The sequence below is a fragment of the Cibotium barometz genome, chromosome 35 (assembly GCF_041138505.1).
Source record: "Cibotium barometz isolate CiBa-2024 chromosome 35, ASM4113850v1, whole genome shotgun sequence".
Lineage (NCBI taxonomy): Eukaryota > Viridiplantae > Streptophyta > Polypodiopsida > Cyatheales > Cibotiaceae > Cibotium > Cibotium barometz.
The window spans coordinates 20,956,251-20,971,682 of NC_141080.1; the positions used below are offsets into that span (position 1 = coordinate 20,956,251).

Sequence of the window (15,432 nt, forward strand, 5' to 3'; positions counted from 1 at the left end):
TAGATATTTACACTTAAGGCATCAAAAGATGGGTGGAAAAATAGTTGCTATGTTGCTCTTGTAGCTCAAGGCTCCAATGAAGAAGGCAATCCAATTTGGCTAACTTGTAAATATTGGGGCGGTGGGGGAGGGGGAGGGGGAGAATAGTAGGGGAGGAAGAATCAAAATATTTTAAAAAAAGGAGGGGAGGTCTTTAAAAAAAATTTAAGTAGGGGAGGCGATAAGATTTAGGGTCTTTTTAAATTTTGTTTTATTGTTGTAGTGGTCTTCAACACAGGCAGTCTCACGAGGATGGGAAATGGTGGGGCGACGGGGCTGCAAGGCCTTACGCCTGCACGATGATGGAATGAGGAAGACATTGATGGAAAGAGGGCATGACAAAGAGAGAAGCCTGCACACAGCAATTGGAAAAGGAGTGTTGGGAGGATCTTTTCCTTGATTGGATAGCCCTCGATGCTACAACAGAGCTAGCTTGCTGGGATAGAGGGACACTACTACAATCAATCAGAGGTGATAATAAGGTCCCACATGCGTGCAACGAGACAATGAAACGAGGAGTCCCTGCAACAAGAGACATTGCTGATGGCAAGAGGGCATGGCATAGAGAGAGAGAGAGAGAGAGAGAGAGAGAGAGAGAGAAGCCCGCACACATCAATTGGAAAAGCATATTTGGGAGGATCTCCGCCTTGATTGGATAGCCCTTAGTACAACAAAGCTAGCAGCATGATAGAGGGGCACTGTTGTAACTAGAGGTGATAGGAATTGTGGAGTAATGTTGACCTAGACAAGCATGCAAGAGAGATGGATGGATCTACAACCCTAATATAAAGAGATAAGAGTACATAATATATGGGAAGTGTATACAAGCTACCACTCAGGCCGCAACACTAGTTTATGTCCATTAGAACTAGCATGAGATTTTATGGCATCATACTGAATAGTAACACAAGCATTCCCAATTCCCCAAGGGCCATCCATTTTATAATATTCATGCTAACCACATTTCATGATAGTTTTGTTTTCTTGAAAAATACTTCTTAGCCAAGGAAATTTGTCCCTCCACTCTTTACGAAAATTTCTTTTTGGTTCCTCTTTTTGAGAACTACTTCCTTCACGTGATTCTAGACTAGCCAAATCAACACCATTAAACTCTGTCTTTATTTAGTTCCTCATTCAAAATGAAGTCTTTTTCATTGGTTATAATTTTAGGATCTACATTTTCTTGAATATTTCTAGAGTACATTGCACTAATTGTATTTTGTATCTTCTTTTTGGAAGCCATGTAAGATTCTTAATCATCACCTAAACTACACTTATAACTTAAATATATATTATGTACTAGGAAAAATATATATATTATACATGTTGAGTCCATTAAGAAAATTTAAAAAACTTAAATGCTTTGTGAACAAGAAAAAATAGAGACAAAGAAATTAGTTGGATTGAATCTTACTTGTCAAGAACATTTAGGTAAAAAGAATGCCACTGTTGATGTGGACTTGGATGTTAATTTTCTTAATCCTTATGCAAGACTCTTCAAAAATCACAAGTAAAAAGTTTTAAGCTAGATATTAGTTGTTGATTCATAAAATAAGGTATAAGCTTCTTTTGTTGAAACAGATGAACAATCATAGAGAATTTTATGATCCAAAGACTAAAAATAAAAAAGTTTCATAAATACCTTAATGCTTGGAATGTGGCTGTTAACGAATCCAACTTTGGGCTTATTGAGGCAAAGTGAGAACATGAACTAGTCCTCAAAATTGAAGAAACTTGATTAAGAAAATTCTCCAAATGTGAAAGAAGCTTAATGAAGGCATCCTAGGAATTCTCTTGAGAATTCATATTGGAGTGACCATAGAGGATAATATAGAAAAGCATTGGCAAAATGGCTAAAGTAAAGAAGGTAATATTAGAAAACATATTAGCCAATGGCCACTAGTGAGCTATTGACTATTGCCAACAGTCAATTATTAGGAAGGATTGAGAGTTATGTGAACTTGGGTGAGGAAGAGACTATGAGTTATGTAAACTTGGGTGAGGAAGAGATTGCTGTGAGTCAAAGATCTAGTGAAACACATTATAAAATGTGGTTTAAAAAAGGGAACATTAATCTAGATGTTAAAGTTGGATTAATGTCTAATAGAGTATTAATTGATAAAAAGGCACCAAATTAAATGAGAAAGTGATAGGACTAGAGTCTCATAAATAAGAAGCTGCTAAGGACTAGAGGCTCTCAATTGATGTTTAAAATTTATAATATATTTAAATAACATATTTATATCCCATCAATTTGATGACATGCTCAAATATTCACCTTGTAGTGATGATGGGAATAATTTTTTCTTTCCTTTCAAAAACGTTATGAAAGGCTTGAAACCTGTAAGACGACTGGCAAAAAGCATTGTTGGGTCCATAAAATTCTAAAAATACACACAGGGAGACCGTGAATGGGCACGTAAAAAGAAAGCAATGAGCCAATGTTCACGAAAAATATTTTTTGCAGAGAAAATAAAAAAACCTTACACAAGAAGATGCCAAGATTTTTTAACAAAAACTGAAAACATTTTTTTTCACATGATAAGAAATTAGAAAACCTTCAAATAAAAATCTGTACCTATAAAAATGTTTTGATATCTAAATTTTAACATTCAAGAGGATTTTTTAATGCAAATATTATGAAACAAAGTACGTCGAGGAAAGCCTATGTGTGAGAGAATAGACAGCTTAGAAGATTCCCATGACCATAACAAGTTAGTGTTCAAATTTCTTTTCATGTTAGAGTTGGCCATGGGCATATAGTAGGTTAGGGTTCTTTTATAGGAGCTTTCCTTTTATTTAATGCTGACAATGGTCCATATTAATCTACAAACAGGTAGTAGCTCTTTGTATTACTAGAGCCATGACTCCCAACAAACAAGCTAGTGACGTAGCACTTTATATTGTGCAAGTCATTAGCCTCAACCCCTCTTGTGAAAGCAACTCATGATTGTGCTAGAATTATAGCTGTGCTACAATCAACTATGCCTATCTCAAAGGTTTTTTTAACTTTAAAAGTTGGAAAATATAAGGAAATCATCCCTTTCACATCAACTTTGAGCATATGCAATGTTTAGAGAAGAAGAAAGATGAGGGCATTTTTAGACTCAATTACTTCACACAATGATTGCCTTGTTGATGCTACCACATTTGTTTTTTAAAGGTGGTCATATAAATGCTATTTATTAGAGCATTAGGCACTAGTGCACACTACGCTTATGAACTAGGTGACTAGCCAGTGCCAAGTGGAAACCATAAGCAGAACTATACTTAAGGCTTAAGAGGAGGAAAGACTAGGATAAATACATTATATATCCTAGTCTTAAGAGTCAAGACTAGGATAAATAAAATATATATCCTAGTCTTAAGAGTCAAGAATTACTCATAAATACATATAGACATTATATATCATGGTACAAAAATACAAGACTTAGAGTCAAGACATAGAGTCATGAATACATTATATGCCCTAGTATTAAAAAAAGTAAATGTTGTATAAAATTCAAAAACCGTTTATAGCCTTTCAATGCCAAATTTTAAAAATGTTTACAGTTCATAAAAACCTTTTGTTTTAATTTTTAAGGTCACTTTCCAAAGTCAATTTCCAAATTTTATCATTTACCTAGGGAGGAAATTCTGTGAAATAGTGGGTTATAGGTTGGCCAAGTTGGGGTTGGTTTGTTAAGGGGATTTTATGGGGTGTAAAATTCTCGCATAAGTCATGAGCTAGTTACTACTCGACGGGGTCCTTATCAACCTTCATATTTAAAATGAAATGTTGTAGATCAATAAGAACTATTTCATACATCATGGTAGTTTACTCTTGTCATACACCTATATGATTTGCCTTCTTTGCATAAGTTATGAGCTAATTACCCAATTGTTGATCCATGGGATTCACCCTTACCTAAAGTGCTTTTGGACCTCATGAAGGTCATTGGACTGTCCCTTACTCTCTAATAGACTCCAGCATTGCCAGTTGAGCCTCATGGTTGACTCCATAATACCATTTTGGCAGAGCCACCCATGTACCAACTACCTTGTACAATACATTATAATCATCAATCCGTTAGGATCATGGATGTAACCAACATGCACGCATGTATAAGTAACCTTTGTGAACTTAGGTGGGGTTAGTGAGTAGCTAGCTAGCCAATGAGTTAGTAAATTGTAGAGAAGTAGATTCTTACTCACTTACTTGAAATCTAGTGTATTCTCAAAGATACAATAGCTCTCTTGTAATCTTGTCTTACATATAATAGTCTAGTCTTGTTTGCATCTACTTTAATGGTGTAATCTTCTTTCATTGCATCTAAATAGTCTTCTTTAACAGTTTGTCTATGTGCTTCTCTATGTGTATGCGTGTTGGATAGCACTATTCAACTAGTGATCATGTATATTGGGCATCTCATATCCATTCTCTATGTGCTTCTCTATGTGTATGCATGTTGGATAGCACTATTCAACTGGTGATCATGTATATTGGGCATCTAAGCATTGCCATATCCATTCTACTCAATAGACGTCTATCTTGCTTTTGTACCAATTGATCCCTAACACTTTTATGTCCAGGTGTCTACTTATCAGACGTCTACATCCCCAACAAAAAAACCTTTTAATCAATTTAGAGGATCTATAGCCTGAGGTAGTCTATGGTGTAGTACAGATGGGGTAGAAGCCTATGAAGTGGAGCAAAAAAGTAGAGAAAGGAAAGAGACATGGAAACCTACAAGTATAGTAAGGCCACCTCCACCTCTTTATTAATCAACAAGGATATCAGGCTAGTGAAGCAAAAACACTAGGGCATGCCAAGTGTGGATCCATGAGATCAACTCTTACATAAAGTGCCATTGGGCCTCATGAAAGTCTCAAACTGCCTAGCCCCTAACAGAATTTGACATTGCTAGTTTAGCCTCATGGCCGACTCCATAACGCCACCTGCTCAATTGTCCATGTACCACCCATGTAACCACTACCTTGTAAAATACCTTGTAATCATCAATCCATTTGGAGGTTGGATGTAACTAGCATGCGTAGATGTATAAGCGACCTGTGTTGACTTAAATGGGGTTAGTGAGTAGCTAGCTAGCCAATGAGATGTCCATTGGAGAGAAGTAGATTCTCATTCACTCACACACACTCTAGTGTATTCTAATAGATTTATGTACATCAATTCTCTTGTAATCTTGTCTAATAGATAATAATAATATTGTCTTGCTGCATCTACTTTAACTATGTAATCTTCTTTTAATGCATCTAGTAATCTCCTTCCATAAGCTGTTTATATACTTGTCTATATGTAATCTTACCTTACAGATAATAGTACAATCATGTTGCATCTTCTTTAATTGTGTAATCTTCTTTTACTATATCTGCATAGTCTCCTTCCACGGTTTGTCGGTGTGCTTCTCTACGTGTGTGTGTATACGTGTCGAGCCGTACTTGTCCGACTATATTGATCCTGCATATTGGGCATATGATTGACCCTTGACACCAACTTAATGGGTCCCTTACCAAGATTCATATTCAAGATTCAAATGTGGCAACTCAATATCATGCCATCATACAGCTATATATTAGATGCTTTTGATTTTTTTAAAGGCACTTCTTCCTTGGAGGAACTTTTAAAGACTAATCACATGCTTTCAAGATTATTTTCCTAGATAATGCTAGAATGCGACTCCAAAATGGATGAGTTTAATAACCAACATAAGTTTACTAAAGAGAGCAACTAGAATAGTCCATATCGTTGAGATGTTCATCTTGTAGTCTTGTGAGTTAATATCAAATAAAGCTAAAAGAACCTTTTTTTAATTCTTTCATCAATCATTCAAGTATGAACATTGTGCATGCATGTGTGGTACGTGTGTGTGCGCGCGCGCATTTACACATGCATGTGTGCACCTACGTACATGTCTGTGTACATGTGCCGATGTGTGTGTGTGTGTGTGTGTGTGTGAATGTGTGCGTGTGCATGTGCATGTGCATCGATGTGTGTGTGTGTGTGTGAATGTGTGCGTGTGCATGTGCATCGATGTGTGTGTGTGTGTGCATGTGTATGGGTGTGTAAGTGTGTGCATGCATGCTTGTACACGTGTGTGTGTGTGTGTGTGTGCATGCATGTGTGTCTTTAAGTTGATTTTTTAATTCTTTAAAAGAAATTATCATAAAAGAGTTTGGAAAAGAAGCAAGAGGCCTTGGAGTGATGAGTAGAGTTTTAATTAATTAAATTATATATCGATAATGGAAGCAATATATATACATGGGTCTTTATAAATAACTAATAATGTGGAGCTTAGGTTTGGAGTGATTAGTAAACTTTTAAACATTTAGAAGATATACCAATAATGGAAGAAACATACATGGGTCCTTATAAATGACTACTAATGTGGAGGTTAGGTTTACAACATTAGATTAATATCATAATACAATGGAAAGACATCATGGTGGGTTTTAATGTCTAACTAAGAAGCTTACAGAGACATGGATCACTGCCACATGGCAAAGCATGCCATGCATCCACTTCCTAACTATTAGTCCATGATTAGCAACATGCTAGTATGCCAAGTATTGTGTGGTTTATTTTCTCGATAAACTCATAGTTATAAACTTCAAAATTTGAAGAGTTTGAGGAGTAGACTTCATTTGAGTGAATTTTGAAGAGTTCAAGATATAAAAATTAAGAGGTGGTGATGGTTTGAATTAAATCTCTAATAAATTTAGTATATATAGAACTATGTTTAAAACAAAGCGTACAATGTAGAAAGCAATATGGTTATAATGATGAGGATGAAGAGTAGATAGGAGGAGGTAGTTATTAGGCTTTATTAACTTGTACAATTTTCTATATAATTACCTTAAAGTATTTTCCTATATAATTACCTTGAAGCAAAGTAAATATTATGAAGTATAATAAGTATAATCTCAATGGCTAGAATAATATAATGTCTAGCATATAAATGCATATCATATAACATGTATTATATAGTGAAACTATGCTTTTTGAATTATATTTTTATAATAAACAAATTTTCTTACTAGCTTTAACTTGATTTTTTATAGATTATAAGAATGTGTGTGTGTGTGTGTGTTATGTTTATTTGTTTCAAGTAATATGAGCAAAGAGAGAGAGAGAGAGAGAGAGAGAGAGAGAGAGAGAGAGAGAGAGAGAGAGAGAGAGAGAGAGAGAGTTTTGCTAAAGAAAATAGTTATCCTTTTTAAGTTGTATATTAACCAGAGCATAACATCACTAAAATAAATCTTTGTATATGTGTTTGTCATGGACCCTCAATATTGTTATAATTTACTAAGTATAATCTTTTGAGATTATCTTGAATGCGCTTTTTTTGTAATTTTTTTAACATTGAATTCCATTTAAAGAAAATATTTTGAAACACCTTTAGTATTCAAGAATTTGAATGCCAACTTTGAAAACTTCTTTTCCAAAGAAATCCCAATCATTATTTTATAATTTTCATTAAGAATTTTCAAAAAGTGACAAGAACTGCACTCATCAAATCAAGTAACATTAAGAAGACAAAGAGAATCCATGTGCCATTACAAGGCTTCATCCCATATTTGTTCCTATTGGGGATGTTAGGAGTGCATATTGCCATGTGCAAGTTTATGATAGGCATGATTGGGTTAGGGATGGTGATGTGGCTTGTGATTGGACAATAAAAGGAATATGCTCTTTGTATAGAGGAAGAACTACAAGTGTATTAAGAATTTCATATATAGGAATGGATAGTAATGTTTCACCTTTATGGTGTAGGATATAAAATAGGGGGAGAGAGAGAGAGAGAGAGAGAGAGAGAGAGAGAGAGAGAGAGAGAGAGAGAGAGAGAGAGAGAGAGAGAGAGAGAGCAAAGGGTCTATGAGACCAAAAGTGTTACAATGTGTCTATGAAGTGACATAATCATGGAAAAATAACATGAAAGCATCCTACTAAAATCAACTACAGCATCAAGAACTATCACATGCATTAAAAACCTATTAGTGTTTGTTTAGGTTTTGTCTTGGGTTCTTATTTGGGACAAAAATCCTCAATGAATGCTTTAACTTCATGATAGATTGCCCACTTGCCTTCTTTCCAAGCTTCTCTAACTTTGGCTAATATGGTATTCTTCTACCTAAGTTTCACTAAGGTGATTTCCTCAGCAATCCATATCTTTGTACCCTTGAGTTTGTTCGATTGTTTGACGATCCCAATCTTATCATTTTTGTAACAACGATAAGTGATCATTGCATGATTACCCTATCTTGAAGCTTAAGAAAATAATAGGTCCTATTCAATCATTGGCAGTGCTACACATAGTTTCTCACCTAAGTACCCCTCTCATCTTCATCCATGTACCATGCATCAGGTAAACCACCCACCCACATGAATCTGAAGGGCCTTCAACTAGCTTATTTTTCTTCAATTTCAGCTCTGAATTTTGATTTGATGTGTCTATCAAGCCTTCCTTAACCACCATCTTGATCCTGCATAATATCGTGTAAATCTTCTACTTTCACCTCTGCAATAATTTCTTCTTTGCATTGACGGGCTTGGTTTATACTTCAACGTTGCGACTTACACTTACAGCTCACAAAATTGCCCTTTTAACCATGTGATTTGCTGTAAAGATGTATGCTTACTTCATTTGAGCAGGTTGCATGGGTTACACTTTAGGATATTCATTAATCAGTGCCCCGTAAGTGGGCACTAATTAGTGAACATGCTAAGGTTCAAACCTAAGCCTTAGCCTTCCTCCCTCTCCATGATATGCCGAACGAGCAAGAGAGAGGGCTTGCTTTGTGCACGATACAATGCTAAGGTTCAAACCTAAGCCTTAGCCTTCCTCCCTCTCCATGAATTAGTGAACATGCTAAGGTTCAAACCTAAGCCTTAGCCTTCCTCCCTCTCCATGATATGCCGAACGAGCAAGAGAGAGAGAGAGAGAGAGAGAGAGAGAGAGAGAGAGAGAGAGAGAGAGAGAGAGAGAGAGAGAGAGAGAGAGAGAGAGAGAGAGAGAGAGAGAGAGCCTTCTCTCTGCATGATAAGCCACGCGAGAGAGACAAAGAGATTAGAAAAAAGAGCCCACGAAAGGGAGAGACATACAGTGAAGCTACAAACTCTCTGGAAAAACCCCGCAAGATCCCACCACTTTTCGAAAGCATCGTAAGATTTTTTTAAAAATTAATTAATCAAGCCTCCACCTCCTCAAAGGTTGGAGCCCTTGTCACTAATTAATTAATAGTGAAAAGAACTTGGTACCCATATTCACTACTCGCCCATGTGAACAAGCTCAAAGAAAAGCCCTAGATTAAAGATAAGGTTTGTTGTGCTTTTTTTGTGTGTTTACTTGCCCAATCTCGGCTAGCTATGCCTTCGATGTTGTTGACATCTGCCACCAAGGTGGCCAATCCTTTGTCTCTGCTACACTGTTGATGGCCACACTTGGAAGTGAGTGCAGTTGGCGAGGCTAATGTGACGAGAGGGACGTTGTGGTCGATGTGCTCCTAGGGCGAAATATGACCTTGGAGACCAATTACAATGTATGAGACCATGAAAGGTGTAAATCTTGTCATCCCCTAAATGCCAAATAAAAATGATATGAGTCTAGAACATGAACTTTGGGTTAGGATTCCACTAGCTTTGGTTTGCAAAATTCCTCAATAAGAGAGAACCCTTCATGAAGTACTATTGACTAGTTAACAAAATGAAAATGAAACAAAAACACCATATGAGTGTACAAGCTCAAAGGAGTCGAGCACCCATGCATCAACTTGTAGTCGATATTCCACTATCTTTAGCTTTCTAAATTCCTTAATAAGGAATTGGCTAGAGAGAGAGAGAGAGAGAGAGAGAGAGAGAGAGAGAGAGAGAGAGAGAGAGAGAGAGAGAGAGAGAGATTATGTAGACACTTTTGTCTACTTGTTTAGTTGGCTCATCCATGTTTTCATAATCAATGGCCTACTTGCATTACTTTTAGCATCTGAATAGGCACAAATGTTAGACATGTCAAAGGGGTTAATCGGTAGTGGAAGAGAAAGTTGAGTAGCTATTCTTGCATGCATGCCCTTCCATTGGGGTATTCTTTGCAATCATTTTTTAATGTGACACACCCACTCTTGTAACTCCTTAATGAAAGCTTTCACAATAACCTAGATGGTGAAAAAGTGTTGTTTGTCAAGCATCCAAACTTATCTACATATGAAAATGGGGGGAAGGGGGTGGGATGGGGTCACATTAAGGCCCCCTAGGGTCATGTAATGATCACGTCGCTTTCCCAGATAAAAGATGGCAACATCTCTTGGTTCAAATGCATGTGTGGTTGAAAGGTGCCTACATAGTGACTAATGTGTAAAGTTGTGTGTGCAAAGACAATGGTATTTCTAAACCTACAGTATAACCATGTTTATGCATCATTTCTTGAGTTTTGGTTGGGGCGAGTACTAGACATACTAGATAGGCACTGGTGGTCTTAACAAGACCCTGAGAAATTTGTAGCTTTTTAAGTGTATTTTGGAGGAGGTTATGGTTGTAAGATACATCCCCAAACCTTGGAAATGTGGAGATATCTTGTTGAGATTTTATCAATAGTGATGGATGTTCCTTAATGCAAAACACATTAAGTAAGAAAAGCCAAATGTGGGTGGTCAAGCACATAAAAGTGTCTTGGCCATTTTTATCCTAGTGAGGTGGTAGCCCATAAGTGAGTAGCTAGTTTCCTCCTAGGCTATAGCCCTACAGTGGAGGTACTTAGTTTGTATCAAAAAATAAAGTGAGTAGCTAGTAGCTACCATGATGCTAATGAGAAAAAATTGAAGTATATGGGTAATATGGATGAGCCTACTCTCTTTTGAAGTATATGGGTAATATGGATGAGCCTACTCTCTTTTGAATTTTTATTTGATCTCCTATGATCAATTTGTACATATGTCTTTGAATTAACATCAAAGTTTGTGTGTTGGTTTCTTTTGGTCTATGCAATTTCTTTGTCATCTCTGAATTTAATTATAATGTGGATTAATTCCATTGCATCACCACACCAAGTAGTTTACATAATATTCAAAGAAAGCTATGTGTGCTTTCTACCATGATGTTAAAGAAATGTGTACCATATCAAGTCTCTTATGTTTAAGTCTAATGCGGTCTAGGTGGAGGCTTCATCAAGTAATGAGTCCCATCAAATACTTTAAATCATACCATGAGAGAGAGAGAGAGAGAGAGAGAGAGAGAGAGAGAGAGAGAGAGAGAGAGAGAGAGAGAGAGAGAGAGAATTGATAGATATATTAGTTTAGATTAACGTATGTGGAGGCCATATATGACTTGTGAGACCAATTACAATGTATGAGACCATGAAGGGTCTCAATCTCATTATCGCCTAAATATGAAAATGAAAACAAAACCTTGTGTGTGTGTGTGTGAGAGAGAGAGAGAGAGAGAGAGAGAGAGAGAGAGAGAGAGAGAGAGAGAGAGAGAGAGAATTGATAGATATATTAGTTTAGATTAACGTATGTGGAGGCCATATATGACTTGTGAGACCAATTACAATGTATGAGACCATGAAGGGTCTCAATCTCATTATTGCCTAAATATGAAAATGAAAACAAAACCTTATGAGTCTAGAGGCTTGTTGGAGTCAAAGTATATTTGCATGAACTTTGCATTGGGATTCCACTAGCTTTGGCTTGTAGAATTCCCCAATAAGGGCGCACCCTTCTCATAGTACTATAGACTAGTCAATACAATAAAAATGAAGAAAAAAAGTCATTTGAGTCTACAAGCTCAAGGGAGTCAAGTACACATACATCAACTTGTAGTTGATATTCCACCAGCTTTAGCTTTTTAAATTCCTTAATAAGGGATTAGAGAGAGAAATGAAATGAAATGATATATTAACGTCTCTAAGAGGCCATAATGGCCTATGGGACCAAAACTGAGAGTACATCACCAAATCTGAAGTTGGTGTCTCATGAGAGAGAGAGAGAGAGTTGATCATGTAGATGCTTTTATCAGCCGGCCCATCCATGATTTTGAGAATCAATGGACCACTTGCATTCCTTTAAGCGTTTCAAAGGGCCCAATTGTTCTGTGTTGAAGGGGTTAGTTAATGGGTAGTGGAATAGCAAATTGACTAGCCATGTGTGTCCTATAACTTGTGTAATCACCCTTGGGTTGACTCCTTGATGAGAGCTTTAACACTAACATAGATGGTGGTGACAAAATGGTTTGTATGCAAGTATCCCAACTTAGTCCTTGCTAGGGAGAGAGGGAAGATTAAAGATACGGTGGATCTACTGCTTAGGAAAGTCCATAAGCTCCAGTGTTCACCCTAGGGTGCTGTATCTTTTTTGATACTTAATTCAAATTTCTTTGCATTAAAAAAAGTATCCCAACTTGTGAAAATGGGGTGGGGTTACACGGTTCCCTTCTCCTTGCATCTTCTAGCGGAAGGTGCCCAATGCCCATTAGGAGACTGATGGGCCTGAAGACAAAGGACGTCACCCCTTAATTTTTGGTTGGTCCCTTATTGACGGGTTGCCGCCGTTGCCCATCAAAATCACCAAAATCCAGTTTTTAGTGTACTTTTGGAGGCGATTGCAAAGGCATTGATCGCACATGTGGGTCTCCTGCGAGGTGGCAGCCTTGCCATCCAGCTGTAACTACTGGCTACCACGCTGGCATATTTTAACAGGGGAGCAAGAGTGGGCTGGGCTGCCACGCTGGCAAACGAGTGTCATTCTTATACACGAGTCATCGCTTCAATACGGTACACAGGCTAGCACACGGCCCTGTACCGTGCACTCTTTAAGGTTTTCCTGTCGGTTTCAAAGGTTTTCTTGTCCGTCTTGTCCGAAATGAAAGCTACACTGTTCATGCACGAGGATGTATATGATGACGATGAGGATGATGGCAACGGGGCAGGGATGAGGGCTTCTTCCTCTGTGTGCACGACGAGAGCAAGGCTTGCGACCCCATGGTTTTCAACACAGGCACTACAAGGTTCAACTCTTATCAAAGCTCACCCCCTCACCTTATACTGTCAAAGTAAGGTCTTCTCATACCCTCTCCTCTGTGTGTGTGTGTGTGTGTGTGTTTGTGTTTTCTGGGTGGGGGCAGGGGGGCGCGGGGCTTTTTGCTATTTTTCTCTAAATTATACATGCCTGCGCGGGTCTGTGCGTGCGTGCGTGTTTTGTTTGGGGTTTCTTTGTAAACATTTTTTTTTCTGATTATGCATTAGAAGGGTGTTTTTGAGGTGGGTTTTCTATCTCTGCTGTGCTTCTTAGATGGATTCTTTTTGCTATTTGCAGCTACCATACCTGATGTAGAGGTTTGAAGGTCCCTTGGGACGGTTCTGTGCTCTCTCTCTTCTTCGAACTCTTGTGGAGGCAGTTTCTATTATCTTGGTATGTCTTTCTCTTTCCATTTAGTGTATTTTTACACTTAATCTTTCACGTATATTTGTCTTCCTTGAAGAAATTAATCTAAATTGGTTGCTATATCTGATTTTAAGCAGATTACGTGTTAACACCATGAACACAATACAGCCGCCACATGTGTCCCTCGGGGCTCTTGTTGTAGCAGCTCAGGGCAATGATCCTGCTCAAGCTTCCTGTACAGAGGATACTGTTATCGAGGATCTGAGTGATGCATCTCAAAATACTCTCAATGGGGTGGCAGGCACCACAAGCATGCCACATCTCGCATCATTGATGATGCCTAGCATTCCATCCGAAATTTCACGTTTAATGGCTCCTAATATTTCTTCTTGTGATGAGTTGAAGCATTTGCAAAATGGGGTTCCCCCCATGAGAAGTGAAGGAGAAGGCGACAACAGGAAAAAGGATCACAAGAAGCGTTCCAAGAACTGGAGCATGCATGAGACTTTGAAGCTAATCAGAGCACGGGCTGAGCTGGACGAGAAGTTCCGAAATAGTAGCAGGAAAGTTGCCTTGTGGGATGAGATTGCTCAGGCTCTACAGAAGGCGGATGTCTTTCGTGATGGGCAGCAGTGCAAGGACAAGTGGGAGAAACTTACAGCAGGGTACAAGGAAGTCCGGGATGGTGGCCGAGATAAAGAAGACCTCCCGTTTTATGAGGAAATACACCAGTTACTTTTTTGCAAACATGACAGGAAAGAGAGTGGTTTGACAGAAGATGGTGCTGAGGCCAAGAAAGGAGTTAAAGTGGATTATGCCAATGGTTATACAATGCCAAGTTGGAAGGAATTAGGGGCTTCTTATGTGATGCACGATGCCATGGAGCCAAAGGAGGTTCGAAACAAAGAGTCCATTTCTTTCAGGAAGAGAAAAAGGGCATCAGAATGTGCGTCTTTGACAGACATGGCTATTGTGCAAGAGATTTTGGAGACCATTCTCACAACCCAAGAGCGCCTTTTTAAAGATCTACTGGAAGCAGTTGAGAAGAAAGAACTGCTTAGAGAAGAGATAAGACAGGAGAGAGAGGAGATGTGGAGGGCAGAGGAGAGAGCCCAGAGGTTTGCATTCAACAATACTATGCTTGTATTAACACAAAAGCTTTTGGGTGAGATACCACCTGGAGGAATAACAACAGCTGTACCACCGGCACACACGGTGTTACTGCCCATGGTCTCGTCTTTAAACGGCCTTGGAAGTCCCAAGAAGAGGTCTAAGAATTGGAAGAGGACCGAAATGCTGCATCTTATCCGGTTTAGAAGAGAAATGGAGTCCAAGTTTGCAAAGTCTACGAGGAGAGCTGGGCTTTGGGAAGAGCTGGGGAATAGGTTAGTGTCTTTAGGTATCAAGAGGGATGGGAAACAGTGCAGGGAGAAATGGGATAAGCTCATGGCAGGGTATAAAGATGTTGCTGATGGGAGAAAAGAAAAGGAGGAAAGCCCTTATTTTGCCGAGCTCTCCATTTACATGGAGATGATGAAGGAAATAAAAGATAGCGTCCCATCAGAGACATTGAAGGAGTATGTAGAGGTATGAAAGTTTGTAGAGGATAACATTGCCCATTAAGAACAACATTATTATGGTGGAGGCAGTAGAATGCTTTATTTAGGTAGCCTGCTCATGTTTGCATCTTGTCAGTTGCATCTGAACTTCTGGCCAATGGCTGTGTGCTGGGTGGCTACTTATAGCTTGGTTCACGACTTAACCAAGTCAACCACATTTACTTAAATCTCTTGGTCTCACCAAGCTTCCAAGTTCTGTTGGCTTATGGTTGAGTGTGTGTAACCTCCTGTGTATGGAGTAGAGTGAGCATCAATTAAACACAGTATTGAAATATTTTTTTCGTAGCTTATGGATGAATGTGTGTAACCTGTGTATGGAGTAGAATGAGCATCGATTAAACACAGCATTGCAATATGCATACCTAATCTTTGTGATAGACCATGGGAAAAAAAACCAAAGAAA

General features: G+C 38.3%; 1 protein-coding gene across 2 annotated transcripts; it reads left to right on the top strand.

Moving 5' to 3' along the window:
* The first annotated feature begins 12,858 nt into the window (after positions 1 to 12,858).
* On the top strand, positions 12,859 to 15,223 carry LOC147618220 (trihelix transcription factor DF1-like). 2 transcript variants are annotated; one of them, XM_086774668.1, is made up of 3 exons: positions 12,859 to 13,078; positions 13,342 to 13,437; positions 13,548 to 15,223. In XM_086774668.1, exon 3 carries the CDS (start codon positions 13,564 to 13,566, stop codon positions 15,001 to 15,003), a length of 1,440 nt encoding a protein of 479 aa, XP_086630794.1. In that variant the 5' UTR covers positions 12,859 to 13,078; positions 13,342 to 13,437; positions 13,548 to 13,563; the 3' UTR covers positions 15,004 to 15,223. The 2 variants fall into 2 exon arrangements, with proteins under 2 accessions (XP_086630794.1, XP_086630795.1); XM_086774669.1 differs by having other exon boundaries at positions 12,859 to 13,033.
* The last annotated feature ends 209 nt before the right edge of the window (positions 15,224 to 15,432 follow it).